This window comes from Syngnathus typhle, linkage group LG1, assembly GCF_033458585.1.
Source record: "Syngnathus typhle isolate RoL2023-S1 ecotype Sweden linkage group LG1, RoL_Styp_1.0, whole genome shotgun sequence".
NCBI lineage: Eukaryota > Metazoa > Chordata > Actinopteri > Syngnathiformes > Syngnathidae > Syngnathus > Syngnathus typhle.
In genome coordinates, this window is record NC_083738.1 from 8,650,222 (window position 1) to 8,675,889 (window position 25,668).

At 41.9% G+C, this 25,668-nt stretch overlaps 1 protein-coding gene across 1 annotated transcript; it reads left to right on the top strand.

The window, feature by feature from the left end:
* Positions 1 to 878: 878 nt before the first annotated feature.
* On the top strand, positions 879 to 25,570 carry gpc4 (glypican 4). The gene is made up of 9 exons (XM_061280548.1): positions 879 to 1,611; positions 15,974 to 16,132; positions 20,733 to 21,130; positions 21,397 to 21,562; positions 21,948 to 22,078; positions 22,158 to 22,295; positions 22,369 to 22,493; positions 22,606 to 22,778; positions 22,850 to 25,570. The coding sequence occupies exons 1-9, from the start codon at positions 1,455 to 1,457 to the stop codon at positions 23,059 to 23,061; spliced, it is 1,659 nt and encodes a 552-aa protein (XP_061136532.1). The 5' UTR covers positions 879 to 1,454; the 3' UTR covers positions 23,062 to 25,570.
* Positions 25,571 to 25,668: the final 98 nt, after the last annotated feature.

A 25,668-nucleotide genomic window follows, 5' to 3' on the forward strand; every position in this document is an offset into this window, starting at 1 on the left:
AATCAGATTCAAAAGGGTTGAAAAATGCAATGTCAAACCCACCGGCATGAAGTTTTTTTTTAATGACTAAACAATTGTAAATAAATACCAATAATTGATTAATAAACAGTACTTGGAATAATGACTTTATCATACAGCACTCATAGATTTTTTTTATTTTTTATTTTATCTGACGAATCATTTAATGGATGGAATAATTGATTCTACAAATATTCAATAGTGACAGCCGGAATTGGAAGTCACTCCCAAAACCGTTGACAGATTTTTTTTCCCTGCCCGGACTGTATTGGAATATTTTGTTAATTTTCAAACAGTACCCTGCGATTTGCTGGCGACCAGTTCTGGGTGTACCCCCGCCGGCACACCTGTGACCCTCGTGAGGACAAGCGGCCCGGAAGACGAATGAATGAATGAATGAATGAATGAATGAATGAATGAATGAATGAATGAATGAATGAATTTTCAAACAAGTGTATCTTGTTTCTTTCATAATCAGGCACAACTGATTTTGCTGGGGAAAGGGACTTGTTTGAGGAAGGCATAGGCACCCTTGCGAATTATCATTAAGGCACCATCGCTTCCTCAATTTGACCCTGCTCCAATGGTTACAATGGTCATCTGTATTCCGGAGTATTATTCCCATCAATGTGGATGACCAGATAAGAAATAAGAAAGGTCCAGTCAAATGAGAGTTCTCAGTGATAAAAAAATGTGGTTCAGAATTTTTGGTTCTCTGATGTTTTTCCCTGTGTGAGGTTTTTGTTACATTTGTCGACAGGATGATTCTTTTTTGAATGTGTTGTGTCGACTGAAGTAAAGAAATCCAGGCACTCCTGCTCCTGACTCCACCCCTGGTGTTCCTGCTTTCCACCCTCTTTGTCCCCGGAACTTCTCTTCTCTCCTGGGTGTCTATCAGCGCCTTCAGCCTGCATCTGGATCGCAGTAGGACGACTTTATAGTCCAGTGTCCCGACCCGCAGAAATCAAGGCCTCCTTGCGTGTGGACACAAGGCGAGAAAAGAAACAAAACAAGACCCCTTTGTCGTCTTTCCCCCGCATGTGGTTATTACTGTCGTCGAAAGTGAGGAGCCAGCTTTTGGGATTTTTGTCTGGAGTCTAAAAAGTTTTTTATACTCTTCCAAGACATTTGTTTGGGCTCGTCTTTCTGTTTTTATGAGACTCTGAAAGTGGACATTTTCGTTTAACACTCTCTGTTTAAGGGAATAAGTTAGCGTGTGTGTTTTCCAGCAGTTTTCGGTGATTTGGATTTTTGCTCCCTTTCTGTTGAGTGAATGAAGCGTCTGTTGAGCTGAAGGAAACCAACGCGTCTAGATCCATGAGGAATATTAGCGTAGCTCAAACTTAGATAACCGCTGGACACCTTTTGCACTCACCGATCTGGTTACTTCTTTTATTTTATTTATTATTTTTTTGTCTCTCTGAAACGGACAAAACATGAAGACGCTGCTGGTGTTGTGTGTGCTTAGCACGCTGGTCGTGTTTTGCGTTTCGGCCACGGCGGAGCAAAAGTCGAAAAACTGCAACGATGTTCGAGTTGCTTACAGTTCCAAAGGTTTCAACGTCAACGATGTTCCCAACAAAGGCGTTAACGGTAAATTCAAAATGTTATTTCATTTTCTCTATGAATGGTTTAAAAACTGGTCTGAATGAATGGTGCTCAACATGGGGATCGGGGTCCGCTATAGGCCCCAGAAGTCTTCTGGTGGTCCAACGGTCTCATAGTAATTAGCAAAATCAATTTAACAATGTAACATCATCCTTGTTTGCTTTTGTCTATCATTTAAACTGGAGGAAAAAAAATCATCGTTAAACATTTTTTAATGATTGCTTGGTTCCAGAGCAGTTACAATAGTAGTTCGTTAGTTCATAGTATTTCAAAATACATAAGATGCTTTGCTGCCTTTTGTGAACTTTTTCCTCGTGAGTGTCTGGCAACACTTCACTGCTTCAGCCAGTAAATATAACATTCATTTAGGAAATACTTGAAGGCAATTCATAACAATGGAGAGGTATAATCAACACACACAGTGTGTTCCCCACTGAAAGAAGCCAGCTTGTGTTTACTTTCAAGCTTCCGCAGTAAAACCTCCATGCTGGCAGGGAATTTGTTGAGTGTTTGGAAGTAGTAAAAACATGTTTTCTGATTTGTTTTGTTTCCTCTCCAAAATGATCTCCTTTTCAGCAATGCATTGATAAAGTCAAAGCACGGGTTTAAGCAATGTTAGAAACCATGCAAATTAATCTTTGCTATTGCAATATGTCAAAATAAACAGTCTTCCAAATTACATGTCAAGTTTGACAAAAGTTATTTTTTTGTAAGGACATTCTGATGAATTGTGTTATAAGACATACTATTCTATCCCAACAAAAACACATCCCTTTTGTTAAACCCAAGTAATGGAAACAAATGGTGGTGACTTTTACATTGAGGGTTGGAGTGGGGGAGCAAAGTTGGGGTTTGAAATTCCACTGTGCCCGGCATACTTCAAATCCCTCCCTTCTCTCATTTCCTTTTTATGGTGGGTAAATGAATATGCTCACTTACCCGGACTGTTGCTTTAATTTCATTTCAGTTTGATTTCCACTTTTTCTTTGCTCTCTGCTTAACAATGCACATTTCAGATGTTGGTTTGCCAAGCATTCCTGTGTCGATTTGGTGTCAACAATTTATTTGCCAGTGGCTTTCATTAGCTGGACCACTTCTTCACATTAAACAAAGGGTGATGACATTTGCTTTAATTAAAAATAAAGTGTTGTCAACAGTATTAATAATGAAAGATGTGATCTGAGGATTTTGCGGAATTGTTGCCCATTAACATGATTTATTCGGGTGTACCTGTCAAAAGAGTAGAGCATGTCTTGCATTTCATACAAGTAGTCCTCTGTCCCACTAAGTGGTGAACAAGTGCAAGTGTTTTTCTATAGCGGCGAACAAGTGCGAGTGTTTTCGAATGTTGGGCTCTCGTCGGTGTACGTTAAAAGTCGCAAATGTTCGCCAAACGGTCGCCAGATGTTATCTTCTACTTTTATTGACGCCAGGGAATTTTTTTATCACATTCAAAATTTCCTGGCGACAAGAAAAAAGTCCCATTGTTTGTGGTGTTTGTTTGTTTGTTTGTCTGTTTGTTTGTCATTGTGATTCTAAAAAGCCATTGAGAATACCACAACATGTCCACATTGGTCACGTTTAATATTGTGCTGCATTTGGGGGGATTTGAAAGAAGGTCAAGCGAGATTTATTTATGTTAATGACCTCCACGCATAGTTTTTCCTCACAATAACCTTTTGGTGTATGTATGTCTGGGCGTTAAGCACAAAGTCTCAATGAGTTCCCTTTGTCATAAATGGAAACCAAGATAATGAATCCATAGAGCGCTACAAGTCTCAAGGTTCATTCTTGTTACTGTTGGTAAGGAGTGTCCGCAAACCGTTTCTGCTCTTGAACTGTTGTACTATGTACTGTAAGTGCATAGCAACAGCTCCAGGTTAACGGTACTGTAATGGCCATATGCCACTGAGGTTGACTGTTGGTGAAGGTATCAAAATTTGCGTTATTGTCAGAGTTTTGTTCAAGGTCGCAAATGATCGCAAAACATTCACCAGGCGTTCACCAGCAGTTTTAGTGATTTTCCTTGTCGCAAGGAAAGTACAGGCAAAACCTTTGCAACCTTGAACCAACCCCGATGAGAACGCAACATAGCTTGAGCCCTTATTCCGGAATAACCTTAGTTTTTTTTTTATTATTTGGAGAGAGAAAACGTGTACCAGGTGGTGAATAAGTACTTCTTGAAATATTTATTGGCACTCTTACATTGATAGTAAATCAGACTGGTGGAATATGACTCCTATAGGATACACAAGATTGAAAAACCTACTTTTTACAACCATGGACATCTTGTGTTATTGTTGGCACAGTGCAGCAGGAGGGATGTTTGTTACCGTTAATGTTACTATGGGGGGCTTTGTTGAAGCCGGACAAGAGTTACAATAAACATGTTGTAATGCAGTAAATGTGAAATGGAAACCCCAATTGCCTCAGCGTAGACTAAATTAAGTGATGGACAGTAACAGGAGGCTCAGATTGTGAATTCCTTGTTGCTCACATGGGATCAGTCTTATTCCACAATCTACATCCAAGGCTCAATTTCTTATCTATTACAGAATATGATGATTCCTTCAAGCTAGTTCTGTTCAGTGGAAATTTTGTAAGCCTCGTGTCATGATTTCTTTTTTAATCTTATCAGTAGGGCGGTGCATGAATGAAAAATGATCAGTGAATCCGAATTTTCAAAGTCGAATCAGAATGAATCACAATTGTTGGATTGTTGTGGCATATCAGGCCTTTTATCACCGAGAGATGCTCTTCAGGGGCAGTTTGAACTACAATTTGAACTCCAGTGTAAATTAACTATGAAACAACCAGTCAAATGTCTTGTCTGTTTCCTCAAGGTCAATCCCATAAAACTCAAAAGGCGCCCTTTGTTTTATGTGAAGCGCCCTGCATGTTTTTTTATTGACACAATTTCTATTTGGCAAGTTTCCTTTCCTTTCCAGGTGTGCCATTTCACTCCCACTCATTTTGAATTAGTTGCCAAGATTGAGCTTTCTCTCAAACCACTTTTTAAGGGTCTCGGTCTCGTCTCAGGGTCGAAGGCATATTTACTCTGTCTTGCCATAGCCTCGGGCAGGGCAGACATGGGATTTTTGCTGTGTATTTGTACATAGAGAACCATCTCAGACTGCCATCTTTTCAACAATCAGTTGCCTCAATCCAGTACTAAACTGATTCAGGTTCTGCAGTGGTTCATGGCTTCTTTAAAAGTGGTTTAGATCTTTGTTGCTGTCTAAAAGATGGTGTAAATGTAAAGGATTTCGATCTTACAGGTAACAGTGTCCTAGAGTTGCTGACAGGCATATTAGTAAATAGACTGTGATTTCTAGCTTGAAGAACCCCTCTGGATTGTTATCCCATTCAAAAGTAGTTGTCACTTCCTGACCCTGTATATGCAACATCTCCTCAGTAACTATTTGGTGAGTCCTCCGGATAATTGAGTTTAGATATCATGAGGCAGAGGTTTTGTGAACCCCAGGCGTGAGGGGAACCTGGCTTTGACTTGGGGTGGGAGTCCTGCTGCATGTACCTGTCAGCTCAGCGCTGCCTCTCCCCTCTTATCAGCTTCCTGTGAACACAGCAGGGCAGTGCAGACATCAGTGGCCCTCCGGATTCCAGCAACGACTTATCATCAGTCCAGAGCAATGCAGCCAATCAGTGTTCAGAAAAAGTCTTCCATGCAATTAATCTTTTTAAGTCTAAAAATGTCAGGCTTCCATGGCATTGGTTTTCCAAGTTTTGGAAAGCCCCATTTCTTAACCAGTTGAACTTGGAATGTTAAGTTTCCCCCTCTTAAACCTTTTTTATATGCTCTGTGCTGAGCATTAGTTGAAGAGCCGTGTATCCACTAAGAGCTAGCAATTCCATCTCTGCATCTTTTGCTTCGGCCAGAACGTCTACAAATGGCCAAGTGAGCGAGAGATCAGTGGGGGGTGGATGCTGTGTGAGGGAACAATTGAGTAGCTCCTTATATGCTCGCCTGCTTACACCCCCCTCACCACATTCCACACCGGACCACCAAGACCCACACACTGGGAACCCCAGAGCTGGGAGCACTCGGCAACAAAGTGCTCTGGAGGGATTGACCGAGGCATACAGAGAAAAAAGTGGAGTATGTGAGTGACAAGAAAGAGTTTGGACCAAGGCAAGTTGACCTGAATGCCCTGGAGGCAAGGGGGAATAGACGGGATCCAAAGAGCACAAATGCACAATGCACTGTATGTTTGTGTGGAGCACACTGCAACACATGAACTGTGTCTCACCCGACTTGGATCATACAGGCAGGTTCCTGCCTATTGCACCCACTTCGAATTTACTTAGAATTTGCTTATCAGTGGTTTACTTGATTGGCTGCAGTGTCATCCTGTATTACCTTTCGGATATGAGTTAGTTTCTAGCCTGGTTTACTCAGAGCCTTGTATTCCCATTAGAATGAAACCAAACACAATGAAGAAGCTCCATACAATCACCTCAATTGGAATAAACACACCAAATCAGAATGGAACTTGATTCAGATTCACAGCGGTGGTATACTCTTTCTGTCAAGCTGATGTCATATAAACACTTAAATCGGAATGCGTGGCAATGCTGCGTCTGGTCTACGCTCGGTCTGTCTTGACATAAATTCGTGGTGGCATCGTTTACACAATTGAAAATGGCAGCAGATCCAAAACTTCAATGATGGCCTTGATCATTAATTACGTATGTGTTTTTGTTGGAGTAAGGGAAGGAAGGAGTGGTACACCTCTTATGCTGTGACATAAACCATCTATCCACTATTTGTTTACTGTTGATGTTGAAGTCCTTTTCTACATAAACTGCTTGGAGTAGAAACGTTCCTCAGCTATTGATCCTCCTGAACATCTCCCCTGTGTCGATCCTTTTACGACTTGTGTTGAGAAAAGGAGAGAAGAGCCACATTCTTGTCGGGGTGTTTGGATTGAATATTGGTTCCAAGCCAAACGAGTTGTAATCCATGCTAATTGCTCCCAAATCCTACGACACATCACCCTCCGACAAGGCCCTCGCTCACACTTAGCTCACTTTCAAAACTAAATAGGTTTCCCAATATTCATCTATTCCCTCCATGACCTGCTTGTGCTCAGATTTATTTCACTCTACAGTTCTACTATTTGACAACGGAACAGGAGGTTTTCATTCGTTTTATTTAGTGAAAAAAAAACATCCCACAAAAAAACCTTAGGGCGGTGTCTTGGCTGCCAAACATTTTTGAGTCTGACTTATGAACCAATGCCATGTTTCAAGCAAAACCGAAATGTAAAACATGATGAAAACAATGGCAAGCTTCCTGCTGGCTAGAGGCAAAAGAATCTCACACATCAAAGAAGATTTTGTTTAATGATGGTTCTGAAGTTTCAAATCATTCGGTCGGTATGTTTTCAGGGTGGTGTGTTTGCAGACAAATGTGTTCAATAGGAACCCTAGTGGTCCCGCCAGGCCTTAAATTATGGGTGAACGAGCCAAATGGCAAGCGGACGAGATACACAGGGGCAACATTCTGAACATGCTGCACCATTCACCGCTAAGGTCCATCAAATCATTGTGCTGTTAGGTTTAGACTTTCTTGTGCCTTTGATTGTCTCCGATGAGTGGCTTTCTTCCCATCAACTCAACTGGTGTCCAGTGTCGTAAGGCCTAACAGGTATATCGGACTCTTTGTTGCTTCTTTGTAGCGCCGAGCCTCCAGAAACCTAATCTTGTACCTGACCTCATTCCGCCTGAGGCACTTTGCCTGGACATGTCCTGTTTTTTGATCTAGTGGTCTTACGCTGCTTTAAGATGTTACGTATTATCTTTAATGGGATTTTAAAAACATAACTCAATGTATTTTGTCTTAATTATTTTCAAACCTTTCTGGTGTTTCACCAAATCAGGACGAGGGCCCTCATTTCGACTTGGTGTAGATTACCAACGCACACATAGGGCTGTATATTTGTGCAAAGCATGGTTTGATTGTGCGCAGGTTAGTTTTGCTTCTAGTATTTTGCAGAGGAGCACAGTTTGAAACAGGCGTTTGCGCCATTGTGGGTGTGAACACAGCCGACTTGTTTCCTGGCCAATGAAAATGACTCCTCTCATTCTTTAGTCCAACATAGCATGAGCAAAGTGCGTTTATAACGACCTGCAAGCAGATGATGTCAAGTTGGACAGTGCAATCACAAACCACTGCTGTGATGTGGCCACTTTGAGACCATTCTAACCGCATCCATGTGTGTTTGCGTCCATGTGTGTGTCTAATTCTTTGTGCATTTTTTTTTAAATTCCAATTTCCACTCATTCTGTTTAGCATTAGGGTGTTTTTCCCGCTCCTCATCTCTCTGAAGCTGTATTATTGCTTGTTGTGTATGAAACCACAACCTGCTTCTGCAATTTTTTTTAACATAATCCTGCCTCACCCTTTCCCTATAATATTTTTTTATCTCTCACACACACGATTGGAGTGGGTAAAGCTGGCATACAGTGTAGCAGAAGCACGAGATCAAATGTGCAAAATGCTTTCTGCTCTTCAAAAGGCACATGCAACATGAGGAAAATCTGGACTATAAAGCCAGTTGATACAATGAATTATTGCCGATACCTCCCTGAAGCATGTGTTGATTCCCAGTAGTGAGGCTAAATTGCGTGATTTACTCGCATTATTTTTTTTGCATTTAATATAACCGACATAATTGCTAGACAGAATAACTTTTGTTGAATGTTAGTGTGCACTGTCAATTGCATTTATAATTGTACTTGCAGTTCCTTTGTATACAAGTCTAGCATGTTCTCAATAGGTCAGACATGTTGAGTATTAGTGAATGTGCCATGCTTTGTTTTTTTCTGAGGGGAGTATTTGTCAAGTCACTGGCTGAGAGGATGACCTCAAAGTCATTGCCTTCTTCTAATCATTAACGCATTTGCCACAGTTTAGAACTGCCACTTTTCAGCCTAGATACAGAACAAATGCATGTTTAATTTGGAAACCTATCTGTACTGTCACGTCGTCCATTCAAATCTAGTTTTAAGAGTTATGTTAATTCATTCACGCAAAATACACATTAGCACTGTGGTGCTACATTTGTTTCATGCTGCTTTGCACGTAAAGGTCAGACATTGTCTGAAGATCATTTCAATGCTTAACTGTGGGACATTTTGAGAGGGGCAACAAAACAGTGGTGGTTCCTGTTTTTTGATTTGTAAATGCTCTCAGGGAAATGTAGGAGCAAGTTGAAACCCTGACACAGGGGTGACCTGGGAAGTGGTGTAGGCAGGGGAGCTTTTGTGCCTGAACACAAAGCTGGAGATGCCGGCTCAGGACGCGAGAGGGAAACGGAGTGAGAGGCTGCTGCGATATTGTGGAATCTCCCCAGGCGCTTCTGGGTAAATGTTCATGGATGACAGCCTTTTGGAACACTCACAAGTGGAGAATTTTAATTGGCCAGAGAACTCAACTGATTTAGTAATTGGTAACGGAACTCTGGTAATGACGAATGAGAGATCGTTTATCTATCCGTACACTTACAGACAGTCTCGGGGAAAAAAAATTGCAATGAATAAACTATTTTGATTAAATGCACACACATTGAATCACACATTGCGTTAAAAGTAGAAAGTTACACATACCAGTCATTTCTGTCCAGCTTATTCCTGAGGGCAGTCCTGTCAGAACAAATATGGGAGGTACTGAGTGGCGAGGAAAACGTTTTGCTCATAAAAATCAAAATGTCAAAGCTGATCATTCTAATATTTGCCGCGGGTGTTTGAAGTTGACGTAAGTAGTGATGTTCACGTGAACTTTGAAGAATGATTGCAGTTTGATGACATCGTGCAACATGGACCTTGTTTACATGAAGCGTCCCGGTCATGTGGTTAGCATGCAGTGGGAACTGTCGTAGAAAATGGTGTTATAAATGCTGTTATACAAACAGTTCCTATTGAAAAATAGAGCTGGTTTCACCATACAACCCACATTTTATGCTAAGGATCATGGGACCTAGGAATACGGTGGATAAATAAATTTTTATAAATTTTGTCAGCTTAGTGTTTTGAAGATGTTTGTGGAAGAGTGTGAATCCGCAATTTAGTTAAGGAAACAATTTACACTGTCATCACCCAAAACCATGCCTTTGGCTCCAAATCAGAATATATTAAATCCAGACACGTCCGCTTAACTGCTTCTTCCTGTCTTTTTAAATGGATTGTTGCTTTACAGGGCTTTTCTATTGGCAGTTATGTCTATTCCCACTTCTCAATGTAGGTTTTTATTCGGGGTACAACAATACATGCATATCTATCAAACCATTCGATACATTGGTATCGTTTCGGTATGCGCAATATGTATATATATATATATATATATATATACACACACATAAAGTGTATCACAATAACCAGTATCAGATATATTAAAAATAACAGATTAGCTTTACACTTAAATAAAGTCAGTTGAGAAATCTGTGGGTTTACCACTTCAACTATTCAGGTTTCATCAATGTGGAAACATGTTGACTTCACTTCTTAAGCACTAAACATTTTTAAACATTCCATAAATAAAACAATATACCCATAAAACATATAAAAAAAATGGAGCTCTAAAAGTCTGCAAGTTGGAAAAGCATGAATGGTTCTCTTTTTTTATGTTGAAAATTATCAGAGACACTAAAGTACTGTACCAAACTGTAAATTTGATTATCAGTTTCGACGGGACATATGGGTCAGTAATCGTTTATGTCTTCAGGGTGTCATGGGTGTTTTTTTTTTTTTTAAGATGTTCCTGATCATATCATCAAGAACTTAAGGCTGTTATCGCATCCCCTTTATATTTTCTCACTTATCATGTGAGAATTACTGCTTCTCTCCAACTTACTCTGCGTCAGGCACAAGGACGAAACTCACTGCTGCGGCTCAGTCAGTCAGACTATCAAGTCAACAATTTAGTGAGTGATGGTTAATGTGTTGCTATGTTGTGTAGCTGCATGTAATAAACAAGCAGTCATTAAAACTCTTTCCAGTCAGTAGTTAGAATGAATCTGCTGTCGAATTATAAATTAGTGCATCAAAGTAACCTCAAGTAAAAGCATAAACAAATGACTCACATTTTATTGGAAGAATAAAGATGTTGAAAATATGTGTGCAAAAGGTTTTAAAGTTCCACCCATGTTTCATCAGTGACACACTTTGACTAGTAATGAATAGAGTCATGGGACAGCTGTATCGGTGCTGTAAAATTAGTTTCCCAGTCAGGTCAAGTCAGCAGCATTTCTATGGAATTTCTTGTTCTGTGCAAGTCATCCAGATGAACACAGCAAGATGATCTGATGCCAATTTGAGATCATTTCCTTCAGATAAATACCGGCCATGGTTTAGGCATAAAGCAACTATTGCAATAGCTGATCTAGCTGCTTGGTGAATATTAGTCAGCTAGTAGGTACTCGGCACTTGAAATAAAGCAAAGTATTAAGACAGACAAAACTAAAATATTTTTCCCCATGCTTCACATAATCGGTGAAAGATTGTGAAGTGTCCAACGCCTCAATTCAATTGGTCAGACTTAAACGGACATTGAACTGGACTGAACATCGCCACTTATATAATAGGGCTATATGTAGAAACGATTTCACTGAAGTTCACGCCACGAAAACAATCTGTAATGATTGAAGGGCTTTTGGGGGATGAGCGCGACGACAAATTGTCCCACCCACTTTTAGAGCTCTCTTCCTGGTTTCTCATCTCAGACAGCCGGTCTACATCACCGGAGGCAGGCAGCATTGCAATGCGTATTGTTTCCAGGCTTGGTTTGTCACATTCTGATGTCACTTGGTGCCTGAATTGGTAATTTATTGCCACCAATGAGTGTATGCACAGTCCTACTCTTGTTCACTTTAACCTGTGAACACATAAAAGACCAGATTGGCAGAACAATTTTGAAATATATTTATTTGTAAGTTAATTTTATTCAGATTGTATTAAAGTCTATTTCTGGATATCTTTGTCATGCATTCGTGACATTAAAAAATATTCATCTTATTCAACTCAGCCACAAACAAATACCACAAATAGGAATTGTAAAGGCAATCATGTCAGCCGTCTCAGTGGTCCCTGAATTATTTTTCAGGGAGTTGTCAACCCTAGAATTAACCCAAGAACCCATGCCCAAGAAGAAAAAGAAAGTTACATTTCATAGACAATTCCAGAAGACCCACTTTATGGATTTACAGCGACAGGTGATTCTCACTCATAAAGCCCAATAGGCGACGATGAGTCAATGCTGCCTTCAACAAATGAAAGTGCTTTCAGAACATCATTCTTTGTGGTTAACCACATTGCAAAGGCTCAAAAGTCATTCAGCATTGAGGAAACAAAAAATACCCCAGTGGATTCATATTTGACGTCACTGCATTCCTTTCATCGAAATGCAGAATATTTGGGAATGTTAGTCAAACCTAAAAATCGGAAAACAAGTACAGTATGTTAGTGTACAAAGTGAAATGTGAGGGTTACTTTAGGATAGCACTGACATTGAGGGGAGGTATGTAAATGTGAATTTTATGTAAATGTGAATTTGCGCAAGACACACTTCACCTTTCTTTAAATATGACTCACTGGCACGGTGCCCTCGAGCAATCTGTGGTTGGACCAAACGGCTACTTGATGTGAATACGTGCCTTTCTGTAACATCCCCTCCACCAGGCGCATTATTCAAAAACACTGAATTAAAATATAAAGCTGACTCATTACAGCAATTCAAAATTCAGCAATCTCCTGCATTAGTTGCACCCCTGCTTCACAGCCTGTTGCCGCCGTGTTTCTCTGAATTTGATCTTTTTTAATTTTGTTTTTTTCCTCTTCCAGTAGAAAACATTTTGTTTACTATGGACAATACAAGCAACCTTAATACTATTATACTGTAGTTCCAGATTGAAAATACAAGCATCTCTTTAGTCACGTTAGTCGGTATTAAGGTGTGTGTTGTTTTTTTCATCTCATTATCTTTGTTAGAAACAAATTGTCGTGTGAAACTTGCACCATAGCTTGTTAGTGACGGCCAAAATAGGTATTGTATATAGCTGTTAATAAGGTGTTAATATTTGTATCAATGTCTTGAGTCCAGGATGGTTCCGAAATAGCCCTCAAGGGGCTTTGATGACTTCAGATGGAGTGAATTGACCACTGGCCTTCCTATTGAGAGTTTTTGCTTGTGTTTGTGACTTTTACGACTCCTAATTGCCACTGTGTCTGTGGGGGATGTGAGTTAGTGGTGTTATTATTGGATGAGTGAGGTTTGGATGGTGGGTTACTGTGTGTGGTGGATGTGCCCGGTTGATGGACAAGGGGGTGGTCAGAGGACAGGACCTCTCTCAGAGGAGTGGCTGTTAACCCTTGACCTCGCTGGTTGAGCCTGCAGGGTGGTGGCGGTTAAGGCGGAGGGCGTGTAGGCGTTGGGTGGGGCCTGCACTCCGATGTCTGCGTGGTTCAGGGGCACATGGTGGCAGGCAGAGAGAGGGCGGCAAGGTGTCTAATCTGTTTTTTTTGTCTGTGAGGCGTTTTCACCTCCCCCGCCATCCTTCTTCTGAGAGAAGCATTTGAGAGGCAGGGCAATGTCAAAGGGAAGTGTCTTATTTTTATGAGCCATTTAAAGGGGATGGTGGTCTCCCCACAAAGGAAAGCCGGAGAAGTAGTGCAACGCTGATGAATGCCACAGCACACAGTCATGTTTATTTACAAGGTGCCGTTCCCTTGTTTTGACCACCATAAATAGCTGTTTTCCTCTTCAGAGTGACACGCCAACAATGTTTTTTCTCAGAGTCTTGTTACAACTTTGAGCACTTAAAAAGCCGCTCACCCAAAACAAAGATTATTCGTGTCGGTGACTAAAGGAAAATGATTGGCAAAGGTTGCTGTAAATAAGTAACGATAGTCCCGGATCACTCGCACTCAGTGTCTTGTGCCTAAGGCTTCTTTTTTGGTTTACCAGCAAGGCAAGAAATTTACTTCTAAAGTCTGCATAAGCTAAGGACCTGAGTTTTTAGAGACTTGAGTCTTTGAGCTAACAATACAACATTTGTATGGACATTCCTGTGAAATATCGACAATCTCACTTTTATTTGTGTACTTTGGTAACTAGGGCTATTTTCCATGTGGATATAGTCCTTCTGAGTGCTGTGCGGTGTGGCCCCTGCCGAAGGGAGGGGTGCGACTTGGATGTCTGTTGGACCTAAATGTTCAGTATGTGTGTGAGTGTACGTGTCCGTGTGTGCGTACCCTGTGCTCCAAGTGACTCCAATCATGCCTGTACAAAGAGCCATGTGTTGAGCAGTGATGTGATGTGTGAATATGTTTTAAGTTTGGGCTGCCAGCGTGCGTACATGTGAGCGCGCACGTGTACATGAACGAAGCCTGCTGGGCGGCTTGGAGAGTGGGGTTGGAGAGAGATGAGTTTGGGGAAAGGACTGTGAAGTCTCGAGAGGATTATCTGGACTTGATCCCAGACAGAAGGGTCCACTTTATGGCGCCAGGGTGCATCCCTATTTGGATCCCTTTTAAACAACTATGGCTGTGAATCACTCCTGCGCCTATCGATTGAAAAACTATTTGTTTTCTGTTTGAATATTTTTTTTATGGTTTTGGCAACCAAAACCTCAACAAGGTGACATTTTTCTACATAGATTTAGCAGTGTTTACTGCTGGCTTTCCTTCTTTTGCCTCCAGCTAACATTGTGGCGTAATCGTGACGTGGCCGTAAAGGGGTTTTATATAATCAACCTTTTTAATCAGTAGGCTGATTATTTGGTCTACTATTCATTACTTAATGCTTGCAGTAGATGTGTTTGATAAATATATTGAAAAGATTATTGGAGTAAATTGTCATTTGTTTCATGTAAATTTAAGGGAAACTTTTTATCACTATTGGGTTGGAAAAATACCTATTGTATATCTTAATATGAAATTTTGTCCATATTGTACAGCAATATATGCATTACTGAGAAGTAACATTTTACAAGGGGTGGAATACGCCTAAAAATAGTGGAGTTGCAAAACTAAAGTTATTTATTAAAGGCCAGGTCAAAGCTCTTCCCTGCGTAAGTTGCAAAAACCTTTGCAGGCACCTCCACTTGGGGAAAACTAAACACCACCATACAAGGTCTGAAAGGATCCCTGTGTTCTCTTTTTTTTTTTTTTTTTTTTAAAATGTCATTCCTGCCACTGCTTTACATTTATCCTTCATGTCCAAATGTATCTTTGACATGCTGGACAGTTACTGATGTGTCAAAGACAATAACTTTTAAGAAATGTCTTATTGCTAGATTGTCAACCGGTGGTCCGTGCTCCTCTAGTGGTCAGTGGCGGTATTGCAGGTGGTCCTCAAAATTGGATATGGAAAATGATTCTAACATTTTTAAAAACAAAATTGATTCATTATTTAAACTTGATTTATTTTCCAGCTAATTCTGTGTATCCTCTACCCATCCACGTGTCAAATGTATTCCCAAAAGAGACCTACAGATGTAAATAAATAGCCTGGATGGGTCTAGCCTCCTTCGGTGCAAAATAAAACAATATTCCGCCAAGGCCGTGTTGCTTCTTGGTTATAATGGTGGTTCCTTTGACAAAACCAGTTGAAAACCCCTGTCTTATTGGACCAAGCTCCTAATAGTTTTAATGAATTGACCATGATAATTCTGACACGAAAATTCCTTATTTGGATCAGTTTGAAATTGATTCTGTTCTGTTCTTAATGCTGCAACTTGCATTGCCAAAAGATGTTTTGTTGTATCACTTTTTAAAATGGGGATCCTAAGTGGGGGGGTGGGGGGGGATCATTTGAGAGTAATCCGCATCAACCTGCCTTTTTCTGAATTACATACCTGTTGAGTGATGAAGCGGTAATCTGAAGACGACAACAATGAATTGACTGTGCAGCGCAATGATGATGACTGCAATGTGTTGTGGGTACTGCATCAATGATCTTATTGTAAAATAATATTCAAGAAAAACAAGACGCGTTTAGAGCCTAATGCTGACTCGTGCCTAGTCATGTGTTTTTGGCTTGAGGATGCAGCATGCTTGTAGGAACAGATGTGTGCACTGAATGAAATTAGCTCATCACCGTCACTGATTTCACTTTTCTTTTTCTGTGTCCGCAGTTTCGGTAAGTTCAGAGATGATGTCATGAGGCAGCAAACTTTTGTGTTCCGCTGTTCACCTGACCTGAGTTGAATTAAAGGCATTTTTTCCCTCCTGAAAGTTTCTCCATTGTGGACCCAATAAAGGTTCAATAGTGTCGTGACACATGATCTCACAGTATTTTTTACATTGTTGCTTTTTGTTTTTCCTCTTCCAGGAGCATCACTGAAAGTGTGTCCACAGGGTTTCTCCTGCTGCACGGTGGAGATGGAGGAGAAGCTAAGCCAGCAGAGTCACTATGATATCAAAGCCCCTGTCTCCAGGCTTAGCACCAATCTCGTGTCCACCTTTCGACAGAGGCATCAACACTTTGACCGTGAGCAAGCACTCAAACACAAACCTTCCATGTCACAGTGCCACAAAGTGTTCCCTTACTACTAGCGCTAGCCAGCATGCATGCTGCATGATTTTTGACGGACGCTCCCACCTGCTGAGCGGAGACAGTCGGTCTGTGTCCACTAGGTCGTCCACCTGTCTCTCAACATCTCGGTGCCCTCCCTCAGCAGCCCCGTCTGCCGGTTTTCCTTCTCCAGAGAGACGCACACGCACACTCTCAGACGGACCACACACATTCAGATGTGTGCTTCCTTTTCCTCCCAGCGTACGCACCCGTGTAGCCTGTAAATAGTCAGATCATCAGATTTCGCTCGTGGAGGGCGGAAGCACTTGGGAACATGCAAGACTGCAGAACAGCAGAGGAAGTGGCATTGTTTGTGTTCGTAGCTAGCCACTGCCGCTGTTCCTTGTGATAAGATGAAGGGATGGAAAGAATGACGAAATGGACATCTTGAGAGTTTAGTTGGTTTATGTATGCGAGTTGTGCGTGCCGTATGTACACGCCTGTGCATCCGTGGGTCACAGACCTTTACATCTTGCGGGTCTGTGAAAGAGAGCAAAAGATTGTCAGCAAGCGGGTGCGTGTGTATTGCAGCCAGATGTGAACTGGAATGTGACGTGTCGGTATGCAGTGGCAGCTCTTGCTCCATCCCGCCCCTCGCTTTCTCCTTTCGCTGCCCTCTGTCCCCATCTTGTGCCTCTCCACTGGCCATTTTTGTCCTCCTTTTTGTTAGTTTGAAAGCATCAAAAGGTTGATATTCTAGCATATCTTTTTGATTATGTACGTACTTGAATTTCTGATATCAATTGAACTCGCACCTACAGCTCAGCATAGTTTATTTTTTAATTTGAACAGACATTTTGTTATCTCATGGCTGTATTTTATTCAAATTAATACCCATGGTTGGTTAATGGTTTATTAAATCAAAATTAAGTGAAAATGTTGTTTTCTGTGGGGGTAAAACAAAATAAACGCAATATATAAATGTTACAAGTTCACCGGTTTATATTTGCAAATGTATTGCGAAAATGAAGAGTGGATCATCTTAATGATCTTAATGATGAAACATGGTTGCTGACAGTGAAATTATAACCTCCTTTTGGTTTACCTTTTGTGCGCCACCGTGACTGCAGGAAGCTTGCGGCTCTTTCCAGACTGTCAGATGTGGGATCTCTTTACAAAGACCTGCTGCGCTTTCTTCCACTTGGACCATTTGATACCTCTCACCGCTTATGACATGTTCAGATTGCTGTCCTGTCCTGTCCTATTAATTACTTGCTCTACTCCAGGACACCCCAGAGTTGACGCACAAAGTGCTTCTCCTTGTATTGACTGTTCATGAACACGACATGAGCAGTCCTGTGCCGAAACGCAGCTCGAGTTATGGATGAAAACAGACATGCATTTACACACTAGCAAATAGGGGTGTAAATCGCGGGTTTTGTCACGATACGATATCATATCGATACAAAGAACTACGATACGATATTTGCCGATATCTTAAAGCCTGCTGTGATTCATCCACGATACATCACGATATAGTGCTCTACGATCGATATAGAACAATATCCTGATTTATGACAATTCGTACGCAAAATCAACAAGGTACTGCAAACTCTTTATTTAGGAAATTACAAGAGTATTGTAGTATACAAAGTGCTTATTTTAACACTGAACTTTATCAAATTCCTATATTTTTTCTCATATAAGTAAGTAAAGAAAAATGAATATTCTTCCAAACGAATTACTTGAAGCCTAAAGAGGAGCGAATTTCCTCGTCTTCTTGGACACTAGCCAAAGCACCAGCCCAGGAGCCACGTAGTTGTCGGCTCCCCTTTCACCTGCCTGCTCTGCTCACAACACAACACGCCGCGCACTGCTCCCGGAAAGAGGAAGCAAGCAATAATGAACTGGATTTCAAAATAAAGTCGCGTCTAATGTCCGAGGTCAAAAACGGACGATATATATTGATGTTTACGTTTAGCATCGATGCCAACAAATCGTAGAGCATTATATCGATTAATCGATGTGTATCGATGAATTGTTACACCCCTACTAGCAAACCCAGGAAGTGGTGTATGTGATTAGACACGCTCTCACCCTGCGTCTGGAGCTGGCAATCATGGCCAATTAGGAGACCGAAATAGTTCTCCCCGCTTTGCCATGATCTCAGCCTGTCTGTCGGCCTTATTGCTCTGACCCTGTCCAGCGGGGCAGGCTTATGTGTGGAATTTAAGAACGTGGATTAAGGCTCCTAACAAGAGACACCCATCGCCAGCAGGAGGACTGACAGAATCACATCCCATGAGAAAAGAGTGACGAGCAAGTACTAATTGGCACAAATAGGGGTGCAATTGGGTTGGAATTGGGAGGAGCAGAAGTTTAAAGGAACACAGGTGTGGGGGGGGGGGGTTAAAATGCCCGCTACTCCTGTAATGGATTAAGATCATGGCCCACAACATGATGACAGAATGGTTGGGGGACGGACCGCAGAGGATAGATGTGACCATTTGTATCCTTCTACATTTAACAAGCCACGTGTAGCCTTTCTCTTCTCGTAAACTTTGCAAGATGCATGTGCAATGGTGTTCATCCTCTTGGCACGGTCTTGCCCCTTTCCCTCATCGTCCTCCTCTTCATGTCCGACATTCAACTTTTGGGCTGGTGGCCCTGAAGATTATTTATATTATGTATACTAGGATAGTCTTGATACCTTATCATTGAAGAGGGTTTTACTTCAGCGTAGTTACCTTTTTTGAAGTATGAAATCTAACTGAATATTTGACATTTTCCAAGCATTACGAGAAAAAAAAAAAGTCATTCTTACGGAATGATTTAGCGTGATGCACGAAATAATTTTAGTGGACAGATGAATGATTATCAATTCACAATGAATGGATAGATATTTACTATTAAATGGCAGGTTGATTTATATTTATTCAGGAAATGTCCACTCTCCCAGTCAAGTCAGCGTCAGAGATCTTTGGGTTGCATCGTGAATGTGGAACCCTGACCTCTTCGTTTTCCCGACGTTACACTTGTTGCTACTATCAAATTCCACGGTTACGAGTGAACCTCTTGATGTAATCTCAGTCAGTGAAGAGTACAACTTGGTTTCTTGTCATCTGCTGTGTGTGCCTGTGCATGTGATTTGGGGGCTGCGGTGTTTCCGGTATCCTTGGCAACACAGTGGGGCTTTGGAGTTAAAAAAGCCCTCAACTTAACCCACCCCACGCTACCCTCAATCCTCCCCTTCCCCATTTTTTTCTTTTTAGTGTGTCAGTCTGGAGTGGAAGTGACAGCATTACAAGGGGACTGTGTGCGTGCGTGCGTGCGCGTGCACGCGCATGTGTGGCTAAGGAACGTTTAGTGTCTCCCTCTGTGAGAGCATGGGAACTTTACATTTCAAAGGCGACCATAGGGCACCCAGAGAACTGCTGTGGGGCAGAAGTTTTGTCTGCACGCAGCAGCGAGGGGGAGAAGAGCAAGAGTGGATAGAAAGGAGATGAGTGAAAGGGGGGCTGCGAGCGTTCGCTTGCATGCATGCACGACTGAAGGCGACGCATTTTTCAGTGACTCTGTGGAATTCTCATTTTGTTCAGATTAAGAGAGTCGGGGGCTGAGGGGGACTGGATTATTGAGGGTAGGTGGAGAAGGGGGGTGATGGACATTCCTCAGGATGAAGTAGGTCATTGTTCCTTGTCTACTGAAGAGAGATGGCTGAAGGAACTGATGAAGTGAAAGCAGTATAGGGAGGGAGATGTTGGGATGGGTAAAAGGCATACAGGTCCATATGTAGGAGGAAAAACAGTTCTCATTATTCAGTAATCCTATTGAAAAATGCCTCTGAAGGACTGTCCAAGAGAAACAGGGAGAAAGGAAAGCCAATGGAATGTGACAACAGAAAAAAATGCCATTGATGAAGGTCAGTTTGATGTAAGGAGATGTCTGCGCTGAATGCATTACTGAGCCAGACGTTTTCCAACAGCCTGCATTGTAGCCTGCACGTTTTGATCCTTTGGTTTAGGGCTTCAGTAAAGTAGATTATTTCAACATTGGTACTTTACATTTCTTTTTCTTTCGTAGTTTGTGTGGAATTTGATTTGGCAAAAAGGCCACTATTGAAATGATACGGCCCTCCACATCATTATATATGACCCGCAAAGACAAATTGTGCATCAACTGTGTCTCAATACTAAAATGACAAATTATCTTCACTTTTGCTGGCATTTCTTTTTGTACCATTCCTCTTTTTGAAACGTCTGACGGGTTTACTAGTCTTTGATTTCAAAGCTAGTTCTTCATTAGTTTTTGTGTAGCCTATACTGTATATAATGCGTATAAGGCATTAACAGCTATATATAACGGCCCCCCGAAAGAAACTACGACTACGATGTGGCCTGTGACAAAAATGAGTTTGACACCCCTGTAAAGTATCTGAAGCCAGATAGTGCACTGTATTTTTTCCTCAATTGCTTTCTGGCGCAATTAATAAATATTGCATGCACAATGGTCAGAAATGGTCAGGTTGTTTGTTTCGGAATGACACAAATCTCCCCTTGTCTCCCCTTTCCTACAGAGTTCTTCCGAGAACTTTTGAAAAATGCAGAGGAGTCACTGCACAACATGTTTGTACGAACGTACGGGATGATGTACGTGCAGAATGCCGAGCTCTTCAAGAACTTCTTCCAGTCCCTGACGCGCTACTACGTGTCCGGCAGCTCGGCCGTAAACCTGGACTCCATGCTGTCGGACTTTTGGGCCGACCTCCTGGAGAGGATGTTCCGGCTGGTCAACGTGCAATATGAATTCAGCGACGCCTACATGGAGTGCGTCAGCCGGCATACGGAGCAGTTGCAACCTTTTGGGGACGTGCCCCGCAAGCTCCGCATCCAGTTGACGCGTGCTTTTGTTGCCGCGCGTACATTTGTGCGTGGCCTAAACCTTATGCCACAGGTGATCAACAAAGTCTCGACGGTAAGAATGGAAGAGGCGCGCTTTTGCTAGCGAAATGAACCTTTCTCACGGAATGCAGCGCTGTGTTTCCTGAACGCATATCATTCTTGGCTGCAGTTCCCTTCCAGGCTGATAACATAAACCACTTTGTTTTTTCTGCTATGACATGTTTTTCCACAGCACGGAGTGATTAATTGATGATTAGATTATACTGTTTTGTGAAATACTAAATAGTCAGTGTCCAAATATGTTATTGAGTCAATGTTTGTCTTCCAACTGACCTGCAGGTCAACGCGTCTCCCAGCTGTGTGCAAGCGGCCATGAAAATGTTGTACTGTCCCTACTGCTCGGGCCAAGTGGCGCTGAAGCCCTGCCAGAATTATTGTCTGAATGTGATGCGGGGCTGTTTGGCTAACCAGGCAGACCTGGACACAGAATGGAACAACTTTCTTGGTGAGTGACTCCAGATTCACTTGTGTGGACTCTCCCTGTCCTTACACTGATTAGCAAGAAGTACGTAATCATCTTTAGTGTCTACATTTTGTGACATTACAAATGGAAGTTTTGTAGCTTTTCTAGCATACTGATGATTGAAATATAAATGCAACAAAAATGTTTCAAAGCACACCTTAGTGGCTTGTGTTTCAAATGGACCATTTTGTTCAACTTTGTTGTGTGGAGCCAGCCACCTGGGACTTAGAGCCACAGCACTATGCAGTAGCTTTTGAGTCGTTGCTTCCCCCTACTGGACATTAATCGCTATAGCAACCGTTTGAGGTGATGAGAGGTACTTTGGCATGAATGATTTCTAACGCGGTAGTTTGTCCAATTGTTGTAGATGCCATGCTTGGTTTGGCTGAGAGGCTGGAGGGTCCATTCAATTTCGAATCCGTCATGGATCCCATTGATGTGAAGCTTTCCGATGCCATCATGAACATGCAAGAGAACAGCATGCAAGTTTCACAGAAGGTCGGTATTTTCCCATCTCTTTGACGGATGCGAGAAATACACAAACTTAATAGCAGTTAACCCTTCTCTCCTCTGACAGGTATTCCATGGATGTGGCCAGCCTAAACTTAGCCGCGCCAAGCGTTCTGCCAAAGAAACCGTTTTCACTGGCCGCTTCCGCCCCTACAGCCCTGACGCAAGACCTACCACTGCTGCTGGAACAAGCTTAGATAGACTGGTAAAGTGTTCTATACGAAGCACTGGATGTCTTTGTGTAGGGCGGAGCTTGACTTGTGTGTTTTCAACAACAGACGAGTGATGTAAAGAAAAAGTTGAAACACGTCAAGAAGTTCTGGTCCACACTGCCAGACACTCATTGTGTTGGTGAGAGCATTGCACCTGGTGATGACTGCTGGAATGGAACAGCCAAAAGCAGGTAAACTATTTCAGACACCACATGCGTTTATGGAGTATTTTGAAAAGTATAGGGTTGAGTGTTCAAATATTTTTTCAAGTCCACCACTCATATTGATGAGTTTGTCTCCTAGGTATGAGGCAGTAGTCATTGGCAATGGGCTGGCCAATCAGGTGTCCAACCCCGACGTGGACGTGGACATCACGAAGCCAGACATTGTGATTCGAAGCCAGATTGCGGTTCTGAAGGAAATGACGAGTTGGCTGAAAGCTGCATACAACGGCAACGATATCTCAATTGAGAACGGTGAGAATGTGAATCTTCTAATTGCTTGTGACCCAATGTACATCACTTTCCGCCTCTCTCTGCATACTCAGACGAGGAAGCCAGCGGAGGAGAGGAGAGCGGCAGCGGCTGCGATTCTCCATCCTGTGACACAGATCGGGACATCTACTTCTCCACTCCTCCCAATCCCGTGGATCCTCGAGTTAATCTGGTGCAGGGGGACAAATCAGATGGTGTAACCCTGCAGGGAAGCATGGCACTAGCACTCTGCGGGCTGGCCCTGCTTGCCGCCCACTTGAGATAAAAGTATTTGGGCTGTGAGACAAAGAGAATGACTGAGAAGGATGGAGGGAAGAGGAAAACCGTCAGAAAGACTTTAACAAGACTGCCTTCAGGCCCTCGGACAGTCCACCATTTGTGGAAGGGGGGGAGGGGGGCTCTTCTTAATATTACAATAATTTCACTTTTAATTATTTTGTTTGCATCTTTTGAGGACAACAGTGTACAACAATCTCATTCTCATGCCAAGAAAGCCACCTTTCTCACTAGGTAAAATCTTGACTCCCTGTTGGAGCTACACGATGGGCGTGCCTGCAGCATTAGAAAAGCTATAACGTGTCTTATTAGGCAGTTGAATCTAATACTTGAGTGTGTGCCTTCTTCAATGATTGCCATCTACAATATATACCCAGCACCCGGTACCTATGATGGAACATAGCTTCCTCATCAGTGCTGTCCTTCCATCCTACAGAGATCTGCAACATAACATAGATGGCAGTCGTTATGTTTGAGCAGTGATGATGAGTGTTTATTTCTGACAGTCATATATCACTCTGTGTGCAAACTGTGAATCTCTGCGTTTATGCATATGCCTACAAACAGCCAGTACGAAATTCTGGGATTAGAGATTCTTGACTGGTTTCTCTCAACGTAACTGAAGGCTCTGCGTTTGCCTTGGAAAGATAGATTGTCTTGTCAGGGCTGCTGCCTTACTTCATCCTAACAAAATACAAAGAAAGATGTTACACCCCTTTTCAGGGGGGTGGAATTGTTTTTACAACAGCTTTGAGGGGCTCCCTTTGAGTCCAAACCTGCACAGACTATATTGGTCGGGTATGAGCATAATCACAGCCTCACTTAAATGTTTTGCTGTTCAGTAGTAAGGTCATACCTCATACATGTTCTCTATGTTAGTGCAATCTAGTGATTATGGAGTTGAAAGCGTCTGTCGAATGGCGTTATCTGTGGCTGGCGCCCCTGTGAATTGACATCGGGCCTGAGAAGGAGCGTGACTGCTGGTGTTACCCCAGAAAACGACAAAGCCGACAAGTCCCAAATGCCCCCCAAATGCTTTTGTACTATATGTAAACTCAGTTCACGATGGAAGACCTGAATTTGTACAGTCTTACACGCTTGAAGGTTTCACACATTTGTCTAGACAAGAGAACCAAAAGAGAGTGCTTCGATCAAAAGGAAAGATTATTTTAACACAGGGTTTTTTTATGTGGAAGAGGTGCTGTATTTTTTAATAGCTATTTTTGGTATGAAGATTTATATTAGGTACTACAGTGGGTTTTGAATGCTACCTTAAGGTGGTTGAACTGGTTCCTGTGCGTCTTGGTTGCATATTTGTACCTCATGCATGGCCTTTTCCACTCAAATTGGACTCCTCATGAACCCTAATTTATCCATCCTCACCTTCTATCTCATCATTTCAACTAATGGTTGATGTAGTTTTGTCACAACCAAAATGAATGCAATCGATGTTTTTTTGGGTTGTTTTTTTTCCCCAATCAGTCATATATACAGTAATTGGCAACTTCCAATGGTAAAATGATTTCAGATGAAAGTGAATTGTATCCATTCCGCCATGTGCAGAAATTCCCTGTGCGCAACACTTTTCCATGTCAGCTCTAAAATTGAGATGACTTAAACATCACAAAGTCTTTCAAGTTATTATTTTTAAGTGTCTTTTCCATGTACCACGACGGACCTTAAACAACCAGCCATGGTAAAGATGGGCAGAAAATACCGTGCACCAGGTTTTTGCCTCTCTTTGGGCTTTGTAATTGACATGTTGATTGTAAGCTCTCATTAAAATGGCTTCAAAATAAGTGAGCAGTCCAGTAATAGACTGAATCAGTGAGGACACCACTGTTAAAAATCTCACTTTTAACCAACCCCTATGCAATCAGTTTAAAATCTTGAAGCCTTAATTTAACATAATGAAGCCTGAGCTTCAGCAATTGGATTGGCATTACTCTACTTCAATTTAACCCATATTACTAACATTTCTATGACTGCTTATGCAATCTTGATGACTTATAGATGACTGAAGAACCCCCCACCCCCCCGTCCCCATAAGACAAACTTTCAGATTTAGCGTTTTGGGAAATGATGGTAAATGTGCGTGCTTGCGGGCCACAGCAACGTTTTCAGGCAGGAGTTGGTCCTGCTGCAGGATGCTGTGTTTTTTAACCACAGAGGAACTTTAGTCTTGGGACTAAATTGAGTTGGACAGGAGTGGGTAATCCTCTATCTGTATTTGGCCTACAAGGAAACTGAATGGACTCTATCATCTCTGAGGAGAGAGTGTGTGTACAACTGAAAAGAATAAGAGAAGTGTAAATAAAGAGCAGCCGTTTTAGATGTCTCTAAAAGAGGCCGTAACATTACAACAGATTTTTACATGTCAGAGTATCTCCTAAATGTTATGGAAAAGCAAGATGAGATAGATGTTGAATTGTAAGGAAAAAAATGTATATTAAACAACATTTCTTAGTCTTGTTGAAATAAAGACTGCCAATATTTAACTGATTGTGAACATTTTTGTTTCGTCGTCTTTGCACTTTTCACTCCGCTCGTAGATCGTAGATATCGTTGTAGCTAACAACAATGTATAAAGTAGGAA

Excerpts from the sequence above, each read along its gene's own strand:
- gpc4 (XM_061280548.1), top strand. The coding sequence starts at position 1,455 with ATGAAGACGCTGCTGGTGTTGTGTGTGCTTAGCACGCTGGTCGTGTTT. Across the intron at positions 21,131-21,396 it reads TGATCAACAAAGTCTCGACG|GTCAACGCGTCTCCCAGCTG; the intron begins GTAAGAATGGAA and ends ACTGACCTGCAG. Across the intron at positions 22,779-22,849 it reads CGATATCTCAATTGAGAACG|ACGAGGAAGCCAGCGGAGGA; the intron begins GTGAGAATGTGA and ends CTGCATACTCAG.